This window comes from Bombyx mandarina, chromosome A1 (assembly GCF_030267445.1).
Source record: "Bombyx mandarina strain Sakado chromosome A1, ASM3026744v2".
NCBI classification, from domain to species: domain Eukaryota; kingdom Metazoa; phylum Arthropoda; class Insecta; order Lepidoptera; family Bombycidae; genus Bombyx; species Bombyx mandarina.
In genome coordinates, this window is record NC_143234.1 from 22,730,454 (window position 1) to 22,757,871 (window position 27,418).

A 27,418-nucleotide genomic window follows, 5' to 3' on the forward strand; every position below is an offset into this window, starting at 1 on the left:
GAGTTTGTATATAAATGTAATGGCAGGCAACACTTGACACTTGATTAGATTTCGAATATTAGAATTATTTTAAATGTTTAAAAAAACAGATTTTATTCTCGTAAGAAAATGTCAGTACTTCTCATCTAGACACGGCAAGAGAAACATGTAATAGTTTTATAAAAAATATAAAGATAATAATTGTATAATGGTGTAAAAGTGTTCAAGTTATCTGCAATATAATTATAATGAAGTTGTGTTTTTAAATAGCCCCTCATCACCTACAGAACCCAATCCCCTCAAATTTTAACCGTCCAACACAGCACCGAGCTACTCACACATTTTAATGAGGTCAAATGAAATAAAATCTCAGTAAAATAGTTGAAATATGAATAACAGTTCAATGGACCTGCAAAGCCACATCCAGCGATTTTGTTTCATTTCTACATATTTATGTACATTGAGCATATTGAGAAATACATAACAGCTTATTAACCTTTTGTACACGATTAAACCAGAAGAAACATTATATTGATAGGATCTGCATATGGATGACATTACATAAAATATTCCGATCAGGTGGTAGATAAGCCCCCGAAGCACCTCTCTTTGGTCTAACAAGCCCGCTTCGAAAGTGCTTGGGTGGTTGTTATTAGCATTACAATATATGATTTAAATTACACATAGGTACATTAAACATCAATTATGGGATAAAAATTTAATTTGTGTATTTATGAATTCCCAAGAAGTTAGACTTATATGTGCCAAATGAATGAATGAAATGAATTATTTACTAAATCAATATTCCTATTTTTTTGTTAACATAATTTTAGTCATAAAAGGCTCCAAATCTTAACTTACAATTTTTTCCTTATAAATTTGTTTAGCCCTTTTTAAATTTCTGGACAACATCGCATAATTAAAAAAAAAAATAGATTTTATGACCTGGTGACTAAGATTTTTAAGTTATGTCTTATTTTAATTTATTATATTCTTATCTTTATGAAAAATTACAATATAGAGTGAAATGAAATTAAATAAAAATGAAAACGATTAATTTGAGACATTAATCAACTGGGATGAAATTAAATGAAATGGTATGGGATGAAATATAATCTCAGTAAAATGATGGTTATTTACTGAGATTTTTTCAGTGGACTTTTTGGAGGATCCCGAGAAGTTACGTTCAGCGGCTTTGGTTCATTTTCCCACATATGTGAACTTTCACAGATATTAAATAAGAATATAAATTAAAATAAGACATGACCTATGAGTCTTAGTTATCAGGTCATAAAATTCCTTAAAAAAAATGCTATCCTTAAAAAAAACTTCTCGGGATCCTCCAAAAAATCCACTGAAAAAGTCTCAGTAAATAACCACCATTTTACTGAGATTATATTTCATCTCATGTCATCTGATCTCATTTAATTTCATGCAATGGTGTGGCTGTGTTATGGACACGGCCGTTTGTTGTACGTGAATACGTCTCGTAACGGGTAATACAGCCCGATGTCGATACAGAAGCGATTCATCAGCGCATCATCCATCTGCGTAATTTCAACCGTCCCAGCTGCAGATGTACTGGCACCGTCGTTGATCAGCTCGGCCGCATTCATTACTTTACGTTGCCGGCACTGCTTGACTCGATCATATGGTGTTTTATTGGTACCATTCGATTGCTGTTGAGATGCCCTTTCCAACCGTATACGATCTCTGTATTTCGATTTGGCTTTTCAACGCGTATAGGCCGACATTATATATTTTTTGATATTATTTTTTTATTTTAACACCTTATTATATTCACAGTTATAATTTTACACTAATGTTATATATATAATCGATAGATTTTGACGAGAGCTGATGATTGAAACTTGAATGAACGTCGTAGCTTTCCCGAGTCGAAAGTTATAGTAAATGGAAATCTCGATACGCAGCAAAATTACCTTCAAAATGGCGGGGCTGCCCCCTCCCCCGCGCGCGATGTGTTACAGTCCTTACTTATCGTAATAAATTCTTTGATTCTTTAGCTATCCAGTGGTGTAACTGAAATTTGGATGGAGATGATAGATATGTAGCTACATCACTAAACTGTATCCCCCGATTTTGTTATCATTCGTTTTTTGGATTGCGTCCCCATGGAATTAATTAAAGACGTATTCACGTCAAAAAGTTTTTATTAAAATTAAAATAAGGCTTGACCTAAAAGTCTTAGTTACCAGGTCATAAAATCCCTCAAAACCAACCAGTAGAATTTTAATTGCAACACTTCATTCGTGCAGTTCATTCCATTCTATTTCATTCTTTTTTGACACCCACTAAATCTACTGACTCTACTGTCCACCATTTCGTGTTCGACTATCTGAGTGACGACGTTTACTCTCGATAACTGAAAAAGTCTGCAGCGTGTTAAACAAAATTACGCGTCAGATTGGTGTGCTATTTGTATATTGCGTATCTAAGAACGTGCCGTGGCTAACATTACAGTGCTTTATCGTTGAACAGTTCGTGTTATATTTAACAACGTAAGTTTTGTACGTGTTGTCTTTGTGAAATGCTCGCCATGTTGAAATAACCACGTAACCGTATTTAAAAATTTACAGTGATGTGCAGTTGATGCTAAAAGTTCGTGTTTGGCATGCCATCGTGGGCGGCCGTGCATCATGTCGAAAGAAATCTCCGAGGAATATGCGTCCAGTTTGGCGGATCTGACCGTCAACAGCAAGCCATTGATAAATATGCTCACAATTCTTGCGGAAGAGAATATCGAACACGCTGGGGTTATCGTTGAAACCGTGGAAAAGCATTTGGAGAAGGTGAATTTCCATTTTTAACAAAAAATACTCTTGAAGAGTTATTGTCCACACGTTCACTATATTAGAGAAAGTGGTCGGTGTTGACGCACACCAGTTGTGATAAGGAATGGTGACACCTGTTAAGTTTCGTCAAACCTCGTTTGTAACCAGTTAAACACGAGCAGGCATCTCCCAATAAGTATTCTAGAAATTTTCACTTATTACCACACATTCGATTAGATATATTTCCTTCTAAATTTATTTTGTAAGGAAGGTAATTCCTATTAAACAATTAAAATTACATTAAAACCGAACCTGGACTTAGTAAAAAAGTTATAACTACACTATAAACTGTAGACTTCTTAAGTGAATTTCTTAAGAAAGGAAATTGGTTCATGTGCCTGTGTTAATTTTCAGAAACACAAATTAATATTTTATAATTTAAAGTTATTAAAAGAAGCTCAGTATAAAAATTTTGTCTTATCAAGTGTTGAGGAATATGTAAACATAAAGGGGCCTCTTTAAACGTTTGAACAGATTGATAGGTTTTCCAGCACTTATATGTACTTAAGGAATAAACTGATTTGAAACATTTGCTTTCCTGTATTAAATTATGGCAATTATTCACAAAAGGCAAACATTTGTCATTCAAGTGCAATCTTTAAATCACTACCACAATATTTACTCAAACATTTTGATATATCTCTTTAAAATTTTTATTTTATTAGTTGGAAAGCATTTGTATCGTAATACAAAATATAGGAATAGGGAAATTTAATGTGGATATGCACTACAGAAGTTATGTTTATGAGAGAAAATATATTACTTAGAGTAGAAGGAAATGTCTAATGATAAAAAAATAAAAATATGTGATTGAAATATAATATATACCTTAAACATTCATATGTATAATATCATGCACACGTTTTTCTTTTTGTATAATCTTTTACATTGTCAAAAAGAACTAGAGAACCACTTTTATTACTAAGGTTTTGTGACTTTAGAAATCACATTTCAATTGAATGAGTCAACAATATTTTGCATGAGAAATCTTTACATGTGTATATGAGCTATAATACTGCTGATAAACTTTGAGGAATTTGTTTTTGATCATGTTATCCTTTCATAAAATTTTGTAGCAATTTATGAATCCACTAAGGTATGAGAAAAGTTTGCCATTTCTATAGGAAAATATAAGTAGTTTGACAATAGTGCAATTGAGCATGCAGCTCTTTTGTTTAAGGCAGCCATTGTGGAACAAAAATATATGTAGTTAGTAGTTTTTTTTATTTCTACAGGACGATTGTGTATATTCCAAATTTTTTGCTGTTGAATAGGACTTAGCTTAGATCCATTTCATAGAGCACCACATATTGAATCCCTTGATTCTCTTGTTGACCTTTCAATTCATCTTCCGGGAGATGCCTGTTTAATGACCAGTTACATAAATTAATATACCAATAATGGTATCTAATCTGAAAACAATTATTATTTCAGTTATGTATCACCTGTGAATGTTCGAAATAAAGCATTTTGAAACTGATTTCTGATTTATTTTCTAATTTGTTTTGAATTAAAATATTCAAATTAAAATTTGTATTATTGTAACCCATTCCATTCAGTACCCGTGAACCTAGGGATGTCCTTTACTTCCAGCCACCAGTACACATAGAATAGAAATCATTTTTCCTCCACACAGGTGCATCCCGATATCAAGTTGCCAGTTCTGTATTTAGTTGATTCAATTATCAAGAATGTTGGCGGAGCCTATACACAAAAATTCTCACAGAGTATCGTCAATATGTTTACAAGGACTTTTAAGCAGGTAAACTGAAGTTTAATTAATTAATTCAATTGTTTATTGTTCTAAACAGACATGACAAGCTAAAATAACATAATTTCTTTTGTAGGTTGATGAGAAAATACGGTCACAAATGTTCAAACTTCGTGAGACTTGGCACGATGTGTTCCCAGCGACGAAGCTGTACCAGCTAGATGTCAAGGTCAACCTCATTGATCCAGCATGGCCGATACAGGCCCAACCCCAGCAATCAAACATCCATGTAAATCCAAATTTTCTGAAAAAGGTGTTTCTTTTAGTTTGTTATTGTTTCTCATGCATGCTAGGTTTGCTCTGGCAACTAATCTGAGAAGGAATTCAGAAATAGCTTATCTTGTTTTGGGAGCTCATTATATGCCATTTGTAACTTAAATGCCCATAGAATGCTCGCACAAAAAGTATCATTATAATTCCATTACCTACATAATGTTGTTCGTAAATGCTGCTAATCACAACTCTTTAATTTGGTGACGGAACTATTGTAAATGGGACTGAAGAAAGGGTTAAGGAAAATTATTGTCATATCTTAATGGTTTTTGCAAAAAAATAATATTATCTGAATTCAGTGAAGTGATTAAAAAAATACATTAGTTATGAAGGTCTCATAATTATTTCCAGCATCATCATTAGTAAATGGCTTGTTAATCACTTCCTTCCTGTTCTCCATTTATTTAATTGTATTTCAAATTTTTGCAACCATTTGATAATGATTCTGTCTGAATTTTCGAATATTTTCTAATTTTCTTATCTCCCTCATACAAAAACGACCATACGGTCCGTCTGATGGTGAAATGGACGTCAGCAAAGCCACGACCTATGCAAATTTTGAAAATGATAGGCAAAGAAACTAAAGTCTAAAATCTTTACAGCCACCGGCTTCCACACCGGTGTTGACTGACGAAGAACGAACCATCATCGCTAAGAAAGAGCAGGAGCTGCTCATGCTACAAAAGAAAAAGATTGAGTTGGAATTGGAGCAGACACGGAAGCAGCTTGAGGTAGCTGAGAAGAATGCTAAAAAGGTAAGGATTTTTGCACAGTCGGCATGTTAATGTTTTAAGAATTGATAATCTGAGAATTTAGCTGTATATCTGTATTAAGATTTAACTAAGAATTGAGAGTGTATTTAAACTACATAGATACATACAAGTGATAGATAGTTTATAAAAACATTTGAAAGTTTCTTGCAAGATTTCTGAACATATATTGGTACAAAAAAATTGGCTGTTTCGTTCTATGAATAGAGAACTTTTTGACTATTATCGATTCAATGCAATGCATCGCTATTAACCCTTAACATTTTGAATTGAAATTTTGTTGTTAATGAGAAGCAACGTCTACCACGTAATGTGCGAAACATACAGAGAGTTGTCATTTTATAACATATTTCGAGCTGTTGTTACAAAAACATTTGGATAGGATTTTTTAACACTAAGTATTCTACAAAATGACACCAGAAACAAATGAAAATTACTCTTAAAACTACTCAAATTAGAATAACTTTTCTTTTGCTTAATTTTTTACATGCATGTTTCTTGTGGCCTACTAGTTCAGAAACTTCTTTCTTGATGTTTCTGGAGATCGTCGTGACACTTATTTGGTTAAACCAGGCTTCTAAGGTTTTCTAAGGCCTTTGGTTATAAAAAAAACAATTTGTTTTTTTTTGTGCAATTATGTATGTACCTAGAATTTCTTTATGAATTACTTTAATAATGAAGGAATAAGGTATTATACTAAAACATTGTCCTGCCCGTTTCTATTAAGGCTGTCTAGTTCTGATGGATGGTAAAATAGTGGCCATTGTCTCAAAGTAGTGTTTACATTGTTATACAAAATAATGAGCTCTAAGCAAGTATGCCTTGTAAATCCAAAGACAAGTCTTTTCGCTAATCTAGATGCTTCAAACACCAACACTCGCCAATAATAATAAAAAATAAGTTAATTTAAACATTTTGGTATTATGTACAAAGATCCTATGTTTTTGAAACCGTAGTCTGCAAGTGACTTTCAACACTTGCAGACATATTAAAACAATGAACTAAAAATTCATTTGATCGCTAAATACAAAATTAACATTAAATTAGTTTTTTATTTTTACAAATTAGTTTTTTACTGTTATGATGGACAAACAGTCTACGGTGATGTTATTAATTAGTTTTGCTGAAATTAAATAGCTACTAGAGTTCGTTTTATGTTAAAGTAACAATTACAACTTAATTATTTCATCACCAAACATTACCTTAAGACATTCATAGCCAATATGTCATTAAGTCATAAGCTATGAATGGAATGGTTCCTTCATAGTATTTAAATTGAGGTGCTATACACTAGGACTACCAATGACTAAAAATTGTGTAATTATATCATCTTGAACAGGTGGTGACAGCAGTCCCTCCCGTGGTAGCCGCAGCGACTGCGCCCGTCGCCCCCGCCGCGACTCCGCCGGTCTCCGTCGCTGCGCCAGAGGTCACGCCTGTACCTGTCAGACAGAGGCTCGGACCGGTGAGTCGATATTTGCGTTTTCTTTTTGACGTAGAGTTAAATTGTGGAGCAATTCGATGAATTTAGTTTTCTTTGTAGCCAATAAACAAAACGGGCAGTCGGATAGCGCCCGTGAGTGCGGGGCTGGCCGCCATGCGCCGCGACCCCCGCCTGGCGCGCGCGCCCGCCCCCGCGCGCCCCGCCCCGCCCGCCGCGCCCGCCCCCGCGCGCCCCGCCCCGCCCGCCGCGCCGCCCGCCATCGCCCCGCACGTGTTCGACATCAAGCCGCTCGACCGCGTCACCAAGCGGAAGAACGTCATCACCATCGACGTGCGCTGCCCGGCGCCCGCGCCCCGGCCCTCGCCCCGCCGGGACCCTCGCCTGCACAAGCGCGGGGGCAAGGCGCCGGCGCCCAACGCGGACGGCTACGTCGACGCCTTGCCCGACCCTAAAAAGATCAGCAAGCTCCCGCCCATACCAAAGATAGTCCGGGAGGCGCCCTCCTCGAATAAAAAGCGGAAAGATTCCCGCGAGAAAAAGAAAAAGAGGGACGACAGCAAGGAGAGCTCGAGCGGCTCGTCGCCGGACAAGCGGCTGCGCGCCAAGAACGGGAACAAGGCCCAGAAGAAGAAGGAGCCGGACGCGCCCGTGGCCTTCAAGGAGCTCAAGAACTATGTGAAGGGGCGGTACATGCGCCGCAACAAGGAGCCCTCCGAGAGCCCGGAGAGGCCCGAGGCCGCCGCATCAAGTAAGATATCAGTCTTAGTTCCGCGCAACGGTCCCGCTCGAGACGGATCTGTGATACTTTGTTTTAAGCCAAAGCGTTTGACACCATGTTGTGTGAAAATAAAATATTTTTCAACTGCTGGAGTATTCATATTGACGTGTTCTACGCCGGAGTTTTTATACCCTTTACTCATAATCAAATCCGAAGTACTATATATACTTCATAAGTTTAGTGTAGCGGTTTTGTTAACTCACCACCGATTGTATTTATATAGTTCTTGTTACACAAATTCATCGCACATTTTCTTACTTGATCAAGTCGTTTTTATAAGACTTTTTTGCATCATCAATTATAAAAAGCATTTATTAATATAATTAGAGTTAGTATAAATTTATCTTAGTAAAACTCACATATACCGAAATGCTGAAAGTGATTAATTGAATTCTGAAAAATGATTCATAGCTTTTGAATCAAAAGTTTAATGTACTAAAGCCGCACACATTCCCACAATCTTGAATGTGTACTTTGTAAGTTAAAACCGCTGTTATATTTCTGGGCACATATATTAGTGTTTGATGCGTGGATGTTTGCTTAATCCGACGCCTGTAGTCGCGTAAGTATAGTCCGTTCTGAACTAAGTACCCTATTTACTTTCTAGTATATACGGACAACATGAAATCTGTTAAAGCATCATGTACACTGGTCGAGTTCGGTGCTAATTGGATTGGAGTAGTTTAAATTGCTGTCGTCTAGAGTACATTAATATTTTTTTATCATCAATTATTTCTTTGGTGATTTGTGTGCTATAAGCTTACGTACGTGCTCCCGCACGCCACTCGGTACTAGTAAGTCTTACGGTAATTACGATAAAGATTTCAAGATTTACGGTAAAAAAGTATTTGTGTGATAGTGGTATTAATAAGTGCACTTCGGCAGATCCCCGTGGATCTTTGGTTTAAGTGAGGACTTTATTTATTATCTTGACGACCACATTAATTGACAATATAAACCGTAGTACAAAAGTGAAAAATTAGTCCTTACGGTTTTGAAACTCGATATACGCCTTTGTGAGATGCTTGCAACCGATATTGCAGCTAGCCCTGTTGTTTAGTGACTATTAAAACTTAAGCGATTTTATTCTTATGAAAATTTTGCTTCCCTTAACATGAAGCTGTTAGCGGGACTGGCTAAGTTATTTAGGTGTCAACTTTTAGAATTTTACGTATGGTTTCGTAGACTTTTCCATGCTAATAGTTAAAAAAGCCTGTTTAATATCACTCGAGGTGCTAGTTTGGTACGAGCAGGAGAATTCTTTGTCCTGAGATCCTGGGTCTGCAATTCTGGCCTCAACTCAAGGACCTGACGCTACTTCAACGGCAGGTTGCCTAATGCGGCGTGTAACCACGGCTCTGGCAGATTGGACAACACCTGAGCGACAGTCATCTGTTGAAGAATGCAGTGCACAAGTCGCGACCGCTACGACGTCACAGATGAAGCCGAGACGTGAACTTCCAGATCCAGTCCACATCCAGAAGCAGAATACCTCTCGAAAGTCAAAGTTCTGCGTTAAGTGGATTCACAACCGATTTAGAAATGGCCGCTGATGTAACGAAAATTGAGGTCCGCGCGGCGAGTTGAGGGGAGGGGTGCTGGACTGTCAGAAGCAGGGTTCCAGGTGTATGTTCTGGTGATCCAGGCTGTGGTCATCAGCGAACGCTGCGTCGTGACCGTGCCATTTGCTCACTCCAGCTGATACTCTACCATAACACAATTGCACTACGGAATATTTACTCACAGTTACCTGAGTTCAACGTACATACTTGTGGTTTTATTCCATAGTAAGTTATCGGAGCTTTATAAGGCTTTTTATCGTTATAAGACTGAAAGTGCTATTCGTATTTTGAACTAATATTTAAGAACAAGACCGTTTTTGCTTTAGCAAGTTCAAATATCGCGAAGATAATGGCTTTAGGAATAGTTCCCTCGCAGGAGGTCTGGTAATAATAACAACATTGTGGTATGTGGACATGCCGCGTAAATGCGCGTTTAGTGAACATTTGCAATAGTTCTCGAACATACTCTGCAATTACGGCTCTAATTATTAAGTATATTGTGTACAAGCGCGAAGCATAATTTTAAAGGTATTAATAGTTCACTAGATTTAAAAACTGTTCGTAAACAATCAATTTGTGAGTAACATGTATGGTAGTTGTGCAATTTGAATTTTCCTAAAGTCCGTATGCAGCCCCGTGGAGCATACGAGTGCTTCCAGCGGTGTTTGTAGCGATCGGCACGGCTGGAAGTTGCGAATATACCGTTTGTTAAAACATTAATTGATTAGTATCGTATTTGAAGTTACAAAGTACAGTCGTGCATAAAAGCGTATTGAATTTTCCGCAGAAATTTAAGAAATGACTTTGTCGTGACATTGAAATCGTACAACGACATTCTGTTCGTATGTTGCACAAACGTTACACATTTTAAAGCTCGAATTGTATATGTAATTTGATGTAATATTATTTTAACCCGTAACGTTTCGGAGGTGTCGCCATTTGATGTGGTACCTTCAGTGTGCTTAGTGCGAGTTTCTTAACGTTCTCGATAGCGTAAAAGTTAACCCAATTTTGTATGCTAGTTGGAACAGCGCCCCTAGCGGCAAACCTACGCAACCGATCCCATTCCATACAAATATGAGCTAACGCTTACGCTATCGAGAACGTTAAAAACTCGCACTAAGCAGAAAGAGGAAGTCTCGGTCGCGTTTTACGTTAAATCGATAAGCGAAAAGTTCTCTCCTACAAAACATGTTTTTAAATAATATTTTTAACAACGACCGGACTCTTCTCATGGAAAGCTTTTTTTAACTTCCTTACGACTTCATTGTTCTTGACTTACCCGGTCCGTACTCTCGTACATTACAATGGTATAATAACCTTTATAAGTGTATTTAGAAAATGCCGAGACCGTTCAAGTTTAAATTTTGTATTGTTTACTTTAAAAACATGAGGTATAGTGGAACAAGACTAAACATTATGACCTCGTAAACTAAGCGCATTGGTGCAAAATCATTACCTACGTAGGTATTCGGTTACTGCGCGCGCAGTTGATTGTTCGGTTTCCAACTAATATTTTAATTAGCGATTTCAATCCACCTGTCGGGTGTCAACCATTCGAATCAGAAAAGAGTGGGAATTGTGTTAAAATAACGTAACATAGACATTTATCAGCTAAATAACTTTTAAATTTGTGACGAATCGTTTTAAAAATATTTTTAAACGTCCACGTATTTACTAAAATACCAATACATGTACTATTTTATGTCTTATACAGCAACATAAAGTATCAACTTCAACATCACTTATCATTTTTGTTATCATATGTAGCCTCATAAATACAACATAGTCTAAATTTTTAAACGCGTGGTAATACCGCATGTAACGGTTGTATCAAAATAGTATCCCGAAATACGTAAATAAAATTATATTAGTATGTAAGGCGGGCTCTAGTTGAATTTTTCTGGTTAGAACACTTTGCACACGGTTATTCTATGAAGTCTTTCTGAATAAAAAACATCTTCATCTTTCAATATCAATTGCTAATAAATTTGTTAGCAAAATAACATAGTTTATTGAATATATAATTCTGTTTGGGGTAATGCATCTCCTATTAAAATGTCACTAATCGGGATTGACTACGCACTAATTGAGTCAACGATACACGTCTTGAAAAACGAAACAAGACTCGTGGAAGGTAAAGCTTGGAGGTTTAACAATACATACAAATTGGGTTGTCGGATTCTACGAAAATACCCATAAAAATTTAGATAATCTTTCAGGTGTGCCCGACGTAGTCGTAGAGAATAAGGACATCGATCTCAGGGTGCTCCCGCCCGCCAGCGAGCCGCCGCCCGCGCCCGTCGCCCTCAAGAGGTCCTCCACTGAAACGCTCGAACCAAAACCTAAAAGGAACAAACTTGACAAATTTGATATGTAAGTATGAGAACGCGGTCATAGGTCAATAAATAGTAGTTGATGAATACCGTACTTTTGCTTTTATTGTCTTGCTTTAGCATTGTCATATAACCGGTCATCGTTCTCGTCGAACCCGTCGCAACCGACGAAGGGCTCGACGAGTAAATTAACCCATAGAAACAGTCCACTGTGTTTGTCGCCGGATCTTCTCAGCGGGTCGCGTTTCCGATCCGGTGGTAGACTCTGCGAAAGGTTTGTGTTAGCAACATGGTCAGGTTTGAGCCCCTTGAGCTCACCTACTCGCCCGGTGACCTCACCCACTCGCCGGTGAAGCTGGTATGGTCTCTCAAGACCATCAGCTTAGGTAGAAAAAAAAAACAAGTCATATAATTTGAACATGAATCATTAATTACGACTAGGTAACGTACATCTACAATAAACGCTGAATTTTTATTACTTGTGTAATTTATTTCCAGTCTCTTCGGCAATGAAGATGTTGATCTCCGGAAGCTGCCACAAGTTGAAGAAATTCTTCCAGTGGCTCCGCTATCACCGAAACACAATGACTTGTCTCAAGAGAGTGGACCCGATAAGGTCGTTTCCCCTCACGACTCTCCCAAACAAAAAGACTGGAATGAAGTCAAGGAGAAAACTGAAAAGAAGGCTCCATCCAAGTTAGATTTAGTGCGAGCCAAGCTTGCAGAGGCCACTAAAGGCAAGGACAGACTGGGCAGACCTTTACTCTTCAGTAAGTCGCCAAGTAAGTATATTCTTACCTCATTATTTGCCTTTGAACGTACTCAATTACAAACGATTATGTAAAATGAATTTTATTTTTAGGTATTGAAAGAGAACGGAAGCGTACCTTAAGTTCTGAGGACACTGACCTTAGAAACGAAAATTCCGACGAGTACGACACCGAAGACCACAAGAAGACAATTTCCATCATAATGTCGCAAGCCAAGGAGCAGTACAGCGACGGGCAGATCGACAAGAACCAGTACAACACGCTCGTCTGTCAGGTTCTGCAGTTGAACGAGAAACTGAAGTTGAAAGAGGCGAAACAGAGAGAGTCTCTCGAAGTTTCTAAAAGGAGACTCAACGCGCACATACTCGAAGATAGCTTCAAGGTCGCGTCCCCGAAGTCGTCGCCCGGCGAGAACAACTACGGCGACATCGACGAGCGGGTCCCGCCCACCGCCTACCTGGACGCCCTGCACAACGGCAACGAGCTCGGGCAGGACTCCGACATGCGCGCCGGACCCGCCGACCAGACCGACGGACACAAGGCCAAGGGGCTGTTACCCAGGCCGCCGATGATGCCCATGTTCGGACCCTTCCCTCCCATGTGGAGGGGACAGCCTCACCCCCGGATGGACGAGTACGGCCCCAGGAGGTTCCGAGGGCCGATGCCATTCTTTAGGGGGAAATTCGATAACAGACTTATGAGGCCGCCCTTCGACCCGCGGATGACCGTGCCTTTGCCGACCCCGAAGCTTGGTATCTGTCAAGGGGAGAGCCCGCTCGAGCCCTACGTGAGGAGCGAGTCTCCCCCTCCCCTGGGCGCTCCTGGGTTCGTCATCCCGCCGACTGACTACCGAATCTTGGAGTACATCGAACAAGATCCCGTGAAGACCATACAGATAGACGGCGTGCCGCGCGAGATACGGTTCTACGGCGACACGGCGGTCATCATGCTGGACTGGGACGACCCCAGGGAGATCAAGTTCTTGCCTGGCTCGAGGCGCGTCACGTTCGACAACAAAGACTCAGTGGTTCTCTCGTTCAACGAAGAGAGCAGACAAATAGAAATAGACGACCAAGTGTTCGATATAAAGTTCGGGGCTCCCACCCGGGAGCTGTGCATCAACGGGCGGTGGTACGAGTGCTTCTTCGGAGGCCAGCCCGTGGGCGTGCTCATCGACGGGCGGCCCCGGCTGGTGCAGCTGGAGGGCCCGCTGCCGCAGGTGGACATCGGCAAGGCGAAGCGGACGGAGCTGGTGGCCGGCAAGATCAACCTCATAGTGAACGCGACGCAGATGTGCCCCGTGTACCTGGACGCTAAAGTGCAGAAGTTTACAATAAACGGACAGTTCTTTACTATCAGATTTGTTGATTCTTTGAAAACTGTTTTAATAAACGAGCAGCCATTTAAAGTTGAGTTTGGTGATTTACCCAAGCCCATAAGTATAGGGAACGAAAAGTTCTTCATAAGATTCTCGGCTTTACCCAGAAACGTAAAGCCGGGCTATATACAGATAGCTAACATGGAGGGAGTCACGCTGCCCAGCATGACGGCGGCGCCCGCGGGCCGCAGCGTGCCGCAGCCCATGGACACCGACCAGGAGCCCGACAGAGCCGTCAAGACTCCTAGCCCGGATATCAATCACGAAAATCAAGGTGAGTCACCCACTGAATTTATTATCCATATTTTTTTTGAGCTTTAACAAGACTTGTATGGCCTTCTATGGTATTTGATCGTAAAAATGGTAGTTGGATATATCTTTGGTCTTTTTAATATATTGACTAATATATGGAATAGAACTAAATAGGTACCTGTTTGCATTTTCACCATTTATCAACGTAACAGATAAATTTCTTGAAAACGTGACTTATCTTTACGTTAAATTGCAAAGTTCTGGGTTGAAGAGTTTAAATACCTATTGAACTGTTCCTCTCATTTTCCTTGCCTCGATAGTCCTCAATGCTCCTCCCTCAATGCAACTCCCGGGACTTGACCTGTGAATAACCTTCTCTTGGACTACCCTGCGCCAGCTCAGTTTAAACTCGGCTGTGTGGATGGCAACCGGAACTTAGATGTTGAGGATAGAGCGTATCTGGTCCGATCAATGCACTGGACTACTACCTCTAGCTCTTATTCCTTGCCAACAGATTTGAAAGATTCACCCGGGAGATCAAACTACTGATTCCTTTGATGGGTCAGGAGCTATCTTAGCGGACGCTTACGAGCTTTAGTCTTCTAGACGATCAACACAATTTTTTTGTTATTGTTTATATGGATGGACGAGCTCACAGCCCACCTGGTGTTAAATGGTTACTGGAGCCCATAGACATCTACAACGTAAATGCGCCACCCACCTTGAGATATAAGTTCTAAGATCTCAGTATAGTTACAAGGGCTGCCCCACCCTTCAGACCGAAACGCATTACTGCTTCACGGCAGAAATGGTCAGGGCGGTGGTACCTACCCTCGCGGACTTACAAGAGGTTCTACTACCAGTAAAAAATGCGGTCAACAGTGCATTATGCTTGTTGCTTCACGGTATATGGCCACAGGATTGGTCTTAAATACTCTTTGTGAAGCGGTCAGCGGAATCAATAGATACTACAAAGTAAATTTCGCCAACGTCCTTACAACACAGGATCGAAGTTTCAATAGCATTAAATCAGCGGTCATTATAATCTACAAATCGACTACACTGTAGGCTGCTTGGGCATGCTATCAACAAATCTGGACTTAAAATACGACCGAAGACCGAAGCGATAGGATAATAATACGTCATTAGTTTGGAATCTGCGGCCTCTCGCATGACTGGCACCCAGGATGATGAGTATCTACAAGACTTCTAGAAGGATTCTTCGAGAATCTTTCCTGATGGCTTAACTATGAATTCTATCTGTTCCCGACGATGTTCACACTATCTATGAGTCGGTAATACGTCACACTACTTCAAAGTAGATCTCTAATTTGTCTTTAATTACTCTACTATACATGCTTACTATATTTTAAAACCTCAATTAAACAATCAGGGTGTTGTATTATTTTACTAGTTAAACTTAAAAAATATAGTCAACGAAAACGAAATAAAAATTTGTCTAGAAATAAGGAAGTTGCTAGCGCTTTAGTATCGTGTTAGATAGAGATCACATTAATTTGTACAGTGACGTCAATTTTCATTAAAAATTCCTACACAAAATATGCGTCGCAAAATAAGGACGTAGCTACCCTTCTTAATACTTAAAATACAGTCCTTAATTAATTATTTGGTTTAAATGAACTCTATATCTGTCTAATATTGAGAAGTTGAGGAGTGCGCGTTTGGGATGGTATGGACATGTGATGAGACGAAATGTAAATGAGGTTGGTAAGAGAGTGTTAACTATGAATGTGGAAGGATATAGAGGAAGAGGTAGACCTAAGAAGAAATGGATGGATTGCATGAAAGACGATCTGGGTAAGAGGGGAGTGAGCGAAGAAATGGTATATGATAGAAGAGTATGGAAGGAGAAAACATGTTGCGCCGACCCCAGGTGACTGGGAGAAGGGCAGGATAATGATGATTGAATTTTGGATTTTAAACAGTAGACCTAAAATAGCACTTCTAACGGACGTTGTTGATCGTTCATAAAACTTAGTTTTGGCTTCTGGTTAAAGTAATATACTTATCAAGGTCATGTTGTGAAAGTACGAGGTGATACAAAACCTCAAAATTGTCGAAGTGTCGTACAATTTATTACTCGTTCCCTAAAATCTATTCACGAGGGATCATGTAGGGGCAGTTTAATATTGTGTGTGAGCGTCCTTAATGCGTTGCCAAACATTAGTGAGGTATGGTTATCTGACTATCCGTACTCATAAGCAACTGAAAACGTTGTCCACCAGGTGAGCTCGATGGTACGTTATTGCTATCATCGGAACTACGCATAAGTATACTTGTAAGGTTTTCAAATATACTTCCTAGATTTATTACAATGGAAACGAGTGGAAGCTTACAATATTTGTATTTAAATCGAAACGACCCGTACATAGCGGCTTAATGTGCGTTTATTTCGTAATCTGTGCTACCAAATATAAAGTGAGGTAAATACAGTACCCGGCGATAAATATTGCACATCGGCCGTGGGAAAGAGAGGGTTAATTTTTGCTTCGTAGAGCGTTATACCTGTCGCACATTACCTAATTGGCATTTAGTCTATACCGGATATATACCGGATCGTTAGTGTTTCGTCGCTCACAGGTAACGCCCTACAACAAAAACAAAATTAGACGACTGTCTCTTTCTAAATATCGATGTGCAATATTTATTGCCTGGTACTGTAAGTTAAACGCTCAAAGACTTTGTATAAAAAACTCAATCGATTTCTTAATGCATTGATCAATTTTGCAGGTCTAGAAATGTTGGCCAGCGTGATGCCTTCGAGCATAGTGCCGGCGTCCGCGTCCGAATACAGCGTGGCCGAACCCTTATTCGGGAAGACCGACATGATCCCGGGCCTCGACACTCCGGCCGACGAGAAGCCGAAACCGACTCTACCGATCCTCGACAGCATCAACGTTAACGATTTGTTCGCGAAGCTGGTGGCGACCGGCATCGTCCAAGTGCAGAACGACAGCGCTAAAGACCTGAAGATTGAAACTAAAGTCGAGGAGAAGATAAAACCGAAGGAAGACAAAGACGTCACGCACAAAGTTGATCTCTTGAAACCGGAGACGCTAAGGAGGTAAATAATTGTTATGTTTTCGGAGTAGCGTAACGAAAGTGGACATTCGTAATTGCGTTGTGGCTGGTGGTAGAGTGAGTTGGATCAGTTCTGCCGCGGAGCAGCCGTGTGTTTTCGTCGGAAGGGTGGGATTATTGTATAATAAAATACTAAAACATCGCTTCTCTTTTCTCAAAATGTGTGATGACATGGATATTGCGATGCCCATGGATACTGTTTACTACTTGACCCTTTCACCGTCCTCGTCGAACCCGTCGCTCGCGACGAAGGTCTCGACGAGTAAATTAACCCATAGACACAGCCCACTGAGTTTGTCGCCAGATCTTTTCAATGGGTCCCGTTTCCGATCCGGTGGTAGATTTTGCGAAGCACGGCTCTTGCTAGGGTCAGTTTTAGCAACACTCCCGGTTTGAACCCCGTGAGCTTACTTACTAGTTAAGGTTACGCTGATATAGCCTCTCAAGGCATAGGTAGGAAAAGAAAGGCAGTCGACAGTCGATAAACGACCGTCTGGTGTAGTGGTAAGTGACATGGTCACTACACAAGTTAGCACGGGAGCAGTTAACGTGTTCAGTGGTGCATGTACGGATGGTGTGTCGGCAGCAAGCAGGGCGGCGTGGTGCGGCGGCTGTACGGCGGCATGCAGTGCTCGGGCTGCGGCGCGCGCTTCCCGCCGGAGCACACGGTGCGCTACTCGCAGCACCTCGACTGGCACTTCCGCCAGAACCGACGCGACCGGGACTCCGCCAGGCGCGCGCACAGCCGCCACTGGCACTACGACCTCTCCGACTGGCTGCAGTACGAGGAGATCGACGAGCTCGACGACAGAGGTAGCGCACACTACAGTTGAAACCTCTTCAGTAATGCTCAGTAAAAGTTATGATTCTATATTGTATAATGACGTCAATGTGCATGTGTGCCGTACAACTTTTACTTCAACACTCATTTTGTGGAAAACGTTAATTTATGAGCAAGCGAGCTAGAAAGAGGAAAATTATTATTTAATTCAATTCTGCACTGAGTCTCTTGGTTTTAATAAACCCTACAAATGATGTCACTCAAACCGACATTTGCTTCTAGACTTATATTTCTTAATGAGCGATATTAAATAATAAAAAATTGAAATTGAGTCGAGATACTAATAGACCTTAACTTTCATTCACAGAAAAGAATTGGTTCGAGAGCGCGGGCAGCGAGGGCGGCGAGGCGGGCGGCGCGGGGGCGGCGGGCGCGGGGGCGGCGGGCGCGGAGGAGAGCAGCGCGGCGGGCGCGCGGCCGCGGTGCGCGCTGTGCGGGGACGCCTTCCACATGTTCTACAACCACGACAAGGACGAGTGGCAGCTGCGGAACTCCGTGCGCCACCACGACGACAACTACCACCCCTCCTGCTTTGAGGACTACAAGGTGCTTATACAGCTGCTCCAACATATTATATGTATATTACTGGTGGTAGGACCTCTTGAGAGTCGGCGCGGGTAGACCACCGCCCTGCCTATTTCTGCCGTGAAGCAATAATGTCTTTCGGTTTGAAGGGTGGGACAGTCGTTGTAACTATACTTGAGACCTTAGAACTTATTATATATATCTCAAAGTGGGTGGCGCATTTACGTTGTAGATGTCTATAGGCTCCAGTAACCGCTTAACACCAGGTAGGCTGTGAGCTCGTCCACTCATCTCAGCAATAAATAAAAAAAACATGATCTTCAAAACGTGATTACATTGCTTATTGCAGGCAGAATTCCCACCAATCCAAGATCCAGTGCCCTAACACTAAAAGACCTGTGTTTATACCGTTCCTAAATTGAAAATTGAATATCATACGAAACTATGATAAACGTATTACAGTCACAAATAGACAATACTAAAATAACAGTAACTAAGCAATTAAACACCCGTCATCTCCGAAGATGAGTCAATGTTGGCAGCAATGTTCTGTCCAATAAAAAACTAATTAATTGTTGTGTATATGTGTGTAATAAAGATATATATCTCTCATAAATTTTACATCGAATCCATAAAAGATACCACAAACTGAAATAAATCATTAAACAAAGACGTAAGGCATTACTATGGATATATTTTAATATAAATAAGTCCCCATTTTAATTAAAGTAATGTTAAATAAAATAGTTGTTTAAATCCTTTCATATTGCAAGTAAAAAACAATTTCTTAAACACGTCTGCAATTGTAGGACGCTAACCTTTAATTTTAAATTTCGAACAAGTATTAATTTATATCTTCCTTCAGGCCTCTCTGGCTAAAGAAGAAGAGAAAGAGAAAGTTGAAGAAACCGCCCCAGAAAAAGTAGAAGAAGACAACGAACCGATAGAGATCAAGGACTTCGACGACACGCTCGACCAGTCCGACAACGAGTCGGTAGTAGAAGTCATTGAACCCCCCGTCGAGATACCAGAACCTCTATTGGTTAGTCTAACCTTTGTATATACATTTTACTGGTGCTAGGACCTCTTGTGAGTCCGCACGGGTGGTACCACCACCCTGCCTATTTCTGCCGTGAAGCAGTAATGCGCTTCGGTTTGAAGATGGGGGTAGAGGTTGTAACTATGCTGAGACCTTAGAACTCATATCTCAAGGTGGCTAGCGGCATTTACATTATAGACGTCTATGGGTTCCGAAAACCACTTAACACTAGGTCTGCTGTAAGCTCGTCAACCCTATGCAATAAAAATAAAAAACAAACTGCTACCGTACATCGCTACTTTACGTAACTTTAGCAATATCTTCTGCACCATATACAGTGCAATATACACAGAGCTAATGACCCCACGATACTGTAAACTGTGTTTCGTTGTAGATTCCGGGCTCACAAGTAGTTCAGGAAAAGAAGACTAGTTTTCTATAAATATTGTTGTAAGATAATATTATTGTTTCGTTTTGAGGCTCTATTGACAAGAGATATAAGCTGATTAATTATAAAATAAATAAATATATAAAAGGAAATCTGTATTTATAGCAAACTGAATATTTTATGAATTTTCACGAATCATGAATATGCTGAAAGCTAAGTAAAACTCAACCATATTTTAGTAACTTCACATTGAGTGGATGCTATCAGTTTTGTTTTTGTCTAAGTTCATATTTGTCTATAACTTTGTTAATAAATTGTCAATATCAATGTAGTCATAGTGGTCTCAGCTTAGATATTCAGGCTAAGATACTGTACTCTGAGCGAAGTCCTGAATGAATATGTAATATACTAGCTGTATCCGTCTGCTTCGCTGGGCATTTAAAATTAACATTATTATTTCTCACCCCCACAAAGATTCTCACCATTAACGCCCCCGCATCTGGTGTAGGCAGTCCAACGCTCATATAAATATTAGCCTATCCATTAAGTACATGTATTTTCTACATGGATACCAAGTTTAGAGTCAATCGGATACACGGTTCAGTAGTTATAACGGAACATCCGTAAAAACCACTGTAGATTTATATATTAGTATAGAAGTAATTTATATGTGACAGATTGACGAAGGAGATGAAGACGATGTGGTGCTGAAGGCCGAGCCGATAGTGCAAGTGGAGGTGCAGGACGACGACGACACGGACGACGAGACGGTCGCGCACCGCGCCGAGCGGGACAGGCTCGCCCGCATCGACTTCTCCAACGTCAAGGTCAAGCAGGAGCCCCTCGACCCAGGTCACTGCTTCATACTTCTTCATACTCTGATACACAGGTCTATCCGGTGTGAAGCTGTCACAGCAACACCTTGGAACATGAAGTCTCAATTGTAACATAATAGCTGTCCCGGATTTTGTTAGGAAAATTAGTCCTGTGAAAGCATTTCAACACACTGTCGCATTGTTCGATACGAGCACACCTTTCAATTACAGACATGTCTTGTACTATATTGTTTTTTAGAATATTTTACATCTACAAAAGTGCAAATAAATAGTTTTAAATATGATTTTTATATATTTAATACTATTGGTGTAGAACAAATTGACGATTTCTTCATAGTCTGCATCACAAAAATGTCACACAAGGTTTGATCGGAGTTGTATTGGAAATACAACAATTATAGTTAATTATTTTATATACTAACAGTCTACACGTAAAGGAGGAAATAATTGTTAAAATACAATTGAGTTGTAAATTAGTTTATCTTTTCCATTTTTTTATCATTTCTAGAAGCTCATTCTGTCAAATCATTCTGTTCTTTGATAAGGTGTTGAATTTCATTTAAAATATATTCTATCAACCACGCAGATGATGAACCAATAATAACGGCAGAAGAAGAATCAATTCCACCGCCTTCTGTTGACATGATCCAACCCACCGTCCACACATCAATTGATGGAAACGTTCAACTGGAAGCACCCGCAGTGGCTCACGCTATTCCCCTGAACACAATTCGCATCAACATCTCTAAATCTTTGCCGTTAACTCAGCTCCCAGTTTCAAACAATGGTCTCGAAGACATCAGTGCTGATGATGAGCCTCTACCTCCTGGTGAGGAGGTGGAGTTGGAATATACTTTGAAACCAACCTTGGAAGGCATTAAGTTCAGCAGACAACCCCCAGTCCAGAAAGGCAATGAGCTATCAGGACTCTGCTCCATAATGTGAATTAAGAATTCATTGTGATTCAGTGTGGTACACATTTTGAAGTGCTAATTTGTTTAGTGTTCTAATTAATAGAAGGAAGCAGAATTTTAAAATCAACAAGTTTTGATATGTGATTTTAAAAATAGAGACTAATGTTTCAGTGAATACGATTATACACGTATTTTACTATACGTAAATGATTATAATTTGGTTTATTTTAATTTAAAAAGGAAGTTAGTTATTCCGATTCGAGTAGGTGCAATATCTATAATTCAGGTATTGTAAATAATTAGTACTCGATTTTTGTACGTTAATACGTATGTCGTATTGTTATGTACTTATTATATATTTGCTTAATTTATAATGTGTGAGTGCCTAAGCAAAATAATTTTATAGTATAATAATTACAAGTCAAATTAATAGTAAACATACTAATTTAATATTAAGGGAGATTCTCTGCAGAAATTATTGCTCAATAATAAAATAAATCTTGTTTTTGTAAATTATCACATTAGAATTATTAGTCTTATTAATCAATTCTAATAACTGAAATAATCGGTTTCTTTGCTTTGATAGATATTGTTTAAAAAAATAATCATAAACCGAAGCATTCAATTCGCCTAGATTTAGTGGGACTAGTTTGCCAATCAGTATTCCTTTCTTTTATTTTACGAATACAATTTCGTTAGTTTTATCAACCTCGGAACTTATTTTATTGCGGATTTATGATTGTACACAACTCTTGAAGTTTAATGAGTAGTGTAGTCCATAGTTTGCGTTTATGAGTTGAGTAGTAGTATTTATTTCTTTTACTCCTCCACTTATCTTCTGCTTACTTACTCAGTTCATTGCTCGCAAGATTGAGTCCAAACATCACAATGTAAATACAATATTAAACCAGATAGAAGTCTCAATTCCAATGAATAAAGTAATGTACAACACAGAGTTCGAGAAATGCGAATTGTAAAAACACTAAATTAGGATCAATATGAATTTTTACATTAAGATAATTACCTCAATAATTTAAGTTTGCACTGTGTACTGATTGGATATCTTTTTGTCCTACATGAAGTTATTAGTTGTTATTCTACAAGTTTTTCGTTTTTATTTCCCCACCTAATGATTGCTGTACAACTGCTTCAAACGGAAACGCCTTGCTGCTTCACGGCAGTAGACAAAGCTCACAAATCGGTAATAGCTACCCGCGCGAGCTAACAAAGACGCGCTACCATAAGTAAAAACTTACTGTTCTGTAACTAAGGAAATTTGATTATATAATGTTCCTGAGTATGCCTCTGTATATATGAGAAACGAATGTAATCATTGTCGAATGTAAAGGTCGATATTGAAAGATTCATTCTAAAACGTATTTATTTCTTATCAACTAAAATTAAAACAAAATGTGATATTATAATTAAGTTTATTTAGCATTTTAATGTTTAATTTGTTCACGGTTCGTGTAGTTTTTGTATATTTAGGTAAATATTGTACATATACAATTTGTAAATAATTAGTACTTTGTAAAATTTTAATCAATTTGTTTGGGTAAAGCTACATAAAGCACTTTTCTGTGCGATCTTCCGAATCTCTAGTTTATTGTAAAATTCCATTATTAATAAAATTTTTGGAACTAATCAGTAAAAATATGAATTTTCTTTTTTCCTTTTATAAGTAAGCATGATTTATTTGTCACTTTTGGTTTGTTTTGGTTTATTCTTATTAAATAAAGGTTGTAGTGATTCATTTTCGTTTTCATTTATTACCTTAAATAAGAAACCTTGTCTATTACTATCTTCTCAGTTTGTGTTCACCTTTATCAAATTGAAATATATGTTACGGGTAATATCTGGCATTGGAAATGATATTTATTTATTTTATATACCTTTTTTTTTTATTGCTTAGATGGGTGGACGAGCTCACAGCCCACCTGATATTAAGTGGTTACTAGAGCCCATAGACATCTACAACGTAAATGCGCCACCCACCTTGAGATATAAGTTGTAAGGTCTCAGTATAGTTACAACGGCTGCCCCACCCTTCAAACCGAAACGCATTACTGCTTCATACCTAGTCATTTGTTTGGTTTAAGCCTTAACTTCTTCACATGTCACAGTTATGAGGCCATCTTGGGAAAGGAAGTGTGTCTTTTATATTATTAACACCACAAAGCACTTGTAGTAATCTTTCTAAGCCCAAACCAAATCCTCCTGTGGGTATGTTACCAAATTTCCGCAATTCTAAGTACCAATGCAGTCGTTCTGAAGGTAGCTTTAGTTTTAATTTTTCATAGTTGTCTTCACGCAAACTGCCTCCAACTACTTCACCAGTGACTGGTGTTAACAAATCTAAAGCATCAACCTGAAAAGAAAAGCCTTATTTTTAAAACATTATTAGCCTACGCCTAATAGGGATGTTTTAATAAATTACTAGTATTGAGAATGTATGGATCCATGTTATTGTGTAATTGTGTCTTGAATGTCATTTTATGAGTTTAAAAATTTTTATTACTGTAGATGGTATTAATTATTGTTTAGGTGTCCTGTTAGATAACTATTTGTTTGTCATTACATTTATATTTCAAGATGTCGCATCTTATCAGTCTTAATTTTAATTACCTTACTACTGTCATTGTTGCTTTCTTTCATATAAAACGACTTCATGTCTTTGGGCCATTTTGTTACAAATACAGGACCTCCACAGTGATCTACCAAAATTAATTCTTGTTCTTTATTAAAATCCCCTCCGGTCCCAGACCCCTTTGTATTCAAAATAAGCTGAGCTTCATCATAAGTCAAAGTTACAAATGGCTTGTCCAACCAAATTGGTTTTTTATTTTCCTTATCAATCAAATATATATCTTTCTCATTTGTATTTCTTGTTTCCGTGAATATATATTTTAAAAGTTCCTCAATTACTGTTTGCAACTGGACAATGTTCTCACAGAATGCTAATTCTGCTTCTAACATGTAAAACTCAGAGAGATGCAATCTAGACCTTGAGTTTTCTGCTCGAAATGTTGGCCCGAGTGTGTACACATTACCCATTCCCCGGCAAATGGCTTCTAAATGCAACTGACCAGATACTGTTAGAAATGTTTTCAATCCAAAATATAATGAATCTTTATCCTTTCCTTCTTGCATCATTGCTTTTATGGTATCCTCGTTGTCTGGTTGAACCTTAAATACTTCACCTGCCCCTTCGCAATCATTTGAAGTCAAGATCGGAGTGTGGATGTTGATATAGTTTTTTGAATAAAAAAAATCGTGTATATGTTTAACGACAGCACTTCGTATTCTGAGTAGTGCCGATATGTAATTCGTTCTCGAACGTAAGTGTAAATATTGGCGTGTGTATTCGGGCGGGTGTGCAGTTCTAGGATTAAATGGATATCCGTCTAAGACGACACAAGGTCCCACAACATTTACTTCGTTAGCTAAAATCTCCAGTTGCCCTCGCGGACTAAGAGACAGTTTTCCTTTAATTTTAACTGAAGAACCGTACGTTAATTGTTCTGCTTTCAGATGTTTCGGAATTATAATTTGTAAATTCTGCGCGCTCGAACCATCACTGATATCAGCAAAACTAAACTCTTTTTGGACACGTAAATTTCTCACCCAGCCCTGAAAAATATTGGAGATATTGTAGACACATTTTCAAATTAAACAACGGTTCTGTACTAATTGGTATTTTATAATTGGTATAATTGGTATTTTATTACCTTCACTTCAGTAATACTCCCTACATCCGACTTTTCAACGATAGCTGCAATAGCACAATATTTTCTAGTAATTCCTTTGATTTGAATATAGCTCCTACAGCTCCTTAACCTATTAAATTCTAATTTAGTACACAACATTGTACACAATATTTTAAAGACAAATCAATATCTTGTTCATCGGTCATCAACAGTTTATCGTATTGACATCTTTTCATTGAGGTTATGTTAATGTTTATATATTTTTTGACAAATTGCTAGTGTGTCGAAGCGATATCCGAAATATTTCAATATTTTAGCGTTTTGATCTTCGATCAATGATCGAAGGTTTTGATCATCGAGTTACTATACTTAATTTATTAACTCCATGGTTTTGATACAGCGGAATACGATAAATCGATTTTTAATTGATACAACACAATGAGACTTTTGGCTGTAAGGTATGGTTTCGCTGGAATATCGCATCTTAAAATATAATGTCGTGGTAAAATTTTGAAGTCGTCGTGATCTAAACTAATCTAAAGGATAAGACGTCCGGTGCATTCGTGATGAGCGATGCACCGGTGTTTGAATCTCAGGCGGGTCCCAATTTTTCTATTGAAATACGTACTCACGATTGACTTCCACGGTGAAGGAATAACATCGTGTAATAAAAATCAAACCCGCAAAATTATAATTTGCGTAATTACTGGTGGTAGGACCTCTTGTGAGTCCGCGCGGGTGGGTACCACCACCCTGCCTATTTCTGCCGTGAAGCAGTAATGCGTTTCGGTTTGAAGGGTGGGGCAGCCGTCGTTACTATACTTGAGACCTTAGAACTTGTATCTCAAGGTGGGTGGCGCATTTACGTTGTGGATGTCTATGGGCTCCAGTAACCACTTAACACCAAGCGGGCTGTTAGCTCGTCCACCCGTGTAAGCAATAAAATAAAAAAAAAACTTTTGTAATAGGTACGATGGGGTTAAGTACAACAAATACTTTACCAAATTTAAAATTATACTTTTTACCAAATGGTATTATGTCAGTTCACAACCAATTAGTGACTGTGTCGTATCAAAATTTATCGAAACAAAAATATCTACAAGATTCGTTGCTAGATAGAAAATCAGATTCTTTAACATATTGGACAGCGACAGCGAGGACCATTGTTTTGTCAAATCTTTACTCTAGCTCTCAAATCAGTGGAGGTGACATCAGGCCCGCCGTCAGAATGTTTATATTTAATGTATAGATACAATTAGTTAAGCCCTATTAAAGAAATAGATTAGGTTGTAAGGTCTGAATGCCTTAATTAAACAAATTGTGTGTTCCATCCTTGTCAATGGGAGTGCTAACCGTGGTAGTTTTCCAATTCAGCACTAGAGCGCATTATGCGGCATAATGCTCAACGTTGAATGTTCCAACTACAGCAACGCTTCGCACAATCGAGCCCTTTCAAAAGTACTGCCTGTCATCAAATATTTTATTAATGGCTCAAATAACTCATGTTACCTTACTGTTTCATTAACATATATATTTTCAATAAATATATCACTTGTGAAATAATTGATTGATTTAAACTCGGAGCACTCGATAAATCATCGTCATCACTATAATCTGGGATGATTCAATTAAAAAGTATATAATTTTCTTAGAACTCATTTAAAAAAATTACTCAAAACGTAAAAAAATTCTAATGAAATAATGAAAATCCAAATTACTTAAAATATCCGTAAATAGTTTTCAACTAATTATTAATGTTTACTATACATTATTTAAACATTAATGAGGTTGCTAGCTCCATGAATTTTTTTTTTCAACACTGAACTTAGCGCACTCTGCTGATGCATTTGAAAACTAATTCACGTTCCAATTAAGCTTCAGCATTATTCGGCATTGTG

The 27,418-nt window shown here is 38.7% G+C and overlaps 2 protein-coding genes across 4 annotated transcripts; one reads left to right on the plus strand and one right to left on the minus strand.

Moving 5' to 3' along the window:
- The first annotated feature begins 2,282 nt into the window (after positions 1–2,282).
- On the plus strand, positions 2,283–23,566 carry Pcf11 (Pcf11 cleavage and polyadenylation factor subunit). Of its 3 annotated transcripts, XM_089739652.1 has the most exons (17): positions 2,283–2,501; positions 2,580–2,792; positions 4,471–4,596; positions 4,682–4,858; positions 5,481–5,633; positions 6,988–7,113; positions 7,192–7,271; positions 7,305–7,840; positions 11,655–11,808; positions 12,267–12,550; positions 12,631–14,190; positions 16,920–17,253; positions 17,857–18,083; positions 18,419–18,657; positions 19,502–19,678; positions 20,741–20,915; positions 21,486–23,566. In XM_089739652.1, the coding sequence occupies exons 2-17, from the start codon at positions 2,640–2,642 to the stop codon at positions 21,842–21,844; spliced, it is 4,860 nt and encodes a 1,619-aa protein (XP_089595778.1). In that variant the 5' UTR covers positions 2,283–2,501; positions 2,580–2,639; the 3' UTR covers positions 21,845–23,566. The 3 variants fall into 3 exon arrangements, with proteins under 3 accessions (XP_089595778.1, XP_089595776.1, XP_089595777.1); XM_089739650.1 differs by having other exon boundaries at positions 7,192–7,840; XM_089739651.1 differs by having other exon boundaries at positions 4,682–4,834; positions 7,192–7,840.
- Positions 23,227–25,958, minus strand: AsnRS-m (asparagine--tRNA ligase, mitochondrial). Its single transcript, XM_028181128.2, has 3 exons — positions 25,542–25,958; positions 24,439–25,443; positions 23,227–24,181 (listed from the first exon to the last, which is right to left on the minus strand). The coding sequence occupies exons 1-3, from the start codon at positions 25,677–25,679 to the stop codon at positions 23,924–23,926; spliced, it is 1,401 nt and encodes a 466-aa protein (XP_028036929.2). The 5' UTR covers positions 25,680–25,958; the 3' UTR covers positions 23,227–23,923.
- Positions 25,959–27,418: the final 1,460 nt, after the last annotated feature.

Excerpts from the sequence above, each read along its gene's own strand:
- Pcf11 (XM_089739650.1), top strand. The coding sequence starts at position 2,640 with ATGTCGAAAGAAATCTCCGAGGAATATGCGTCCAGTTTGGCGGATCTG. Across the intron at positions 4,859-5,480 it reads ATCCAAATTTTCTGAAAAAG|CCACCGGCTTCCACACCGGT; the intron begins GTGTTTCTTTTA and ends AAATCTTTACAG. Across the intron at positions 18,084-18,418 it reads CGACGAGCTCGACGACAGAG|AAAAGAATTGGTTCGAGAGC; the intron begins GTAGCGCACACT and ends TTTCATTCACAG.
- AsnRS-m (XM_028181128.2), bottom strand. The coding sequence starts at position 25,679 with ATGTTGTGTACTAAATTAGAATTTAATAGGTTAAGGAGCTGTAGGAGC. Across the intron at positions 25,444-25,541 it reads GGAGTATTACTGAAGTGAAG|GGCTGGGTGAGAAATTTACG; the intron begins GTAATAAAATAC and ends AATATTTTTCAG. Across the intron at positions 24,182-24,438 it reads GCAACAATGACAGTAGTAAG|GTTGATGCTTTAGATTTGTT; the intron begins GTAATTAAAATT and ends TTTTCTTTTCAG.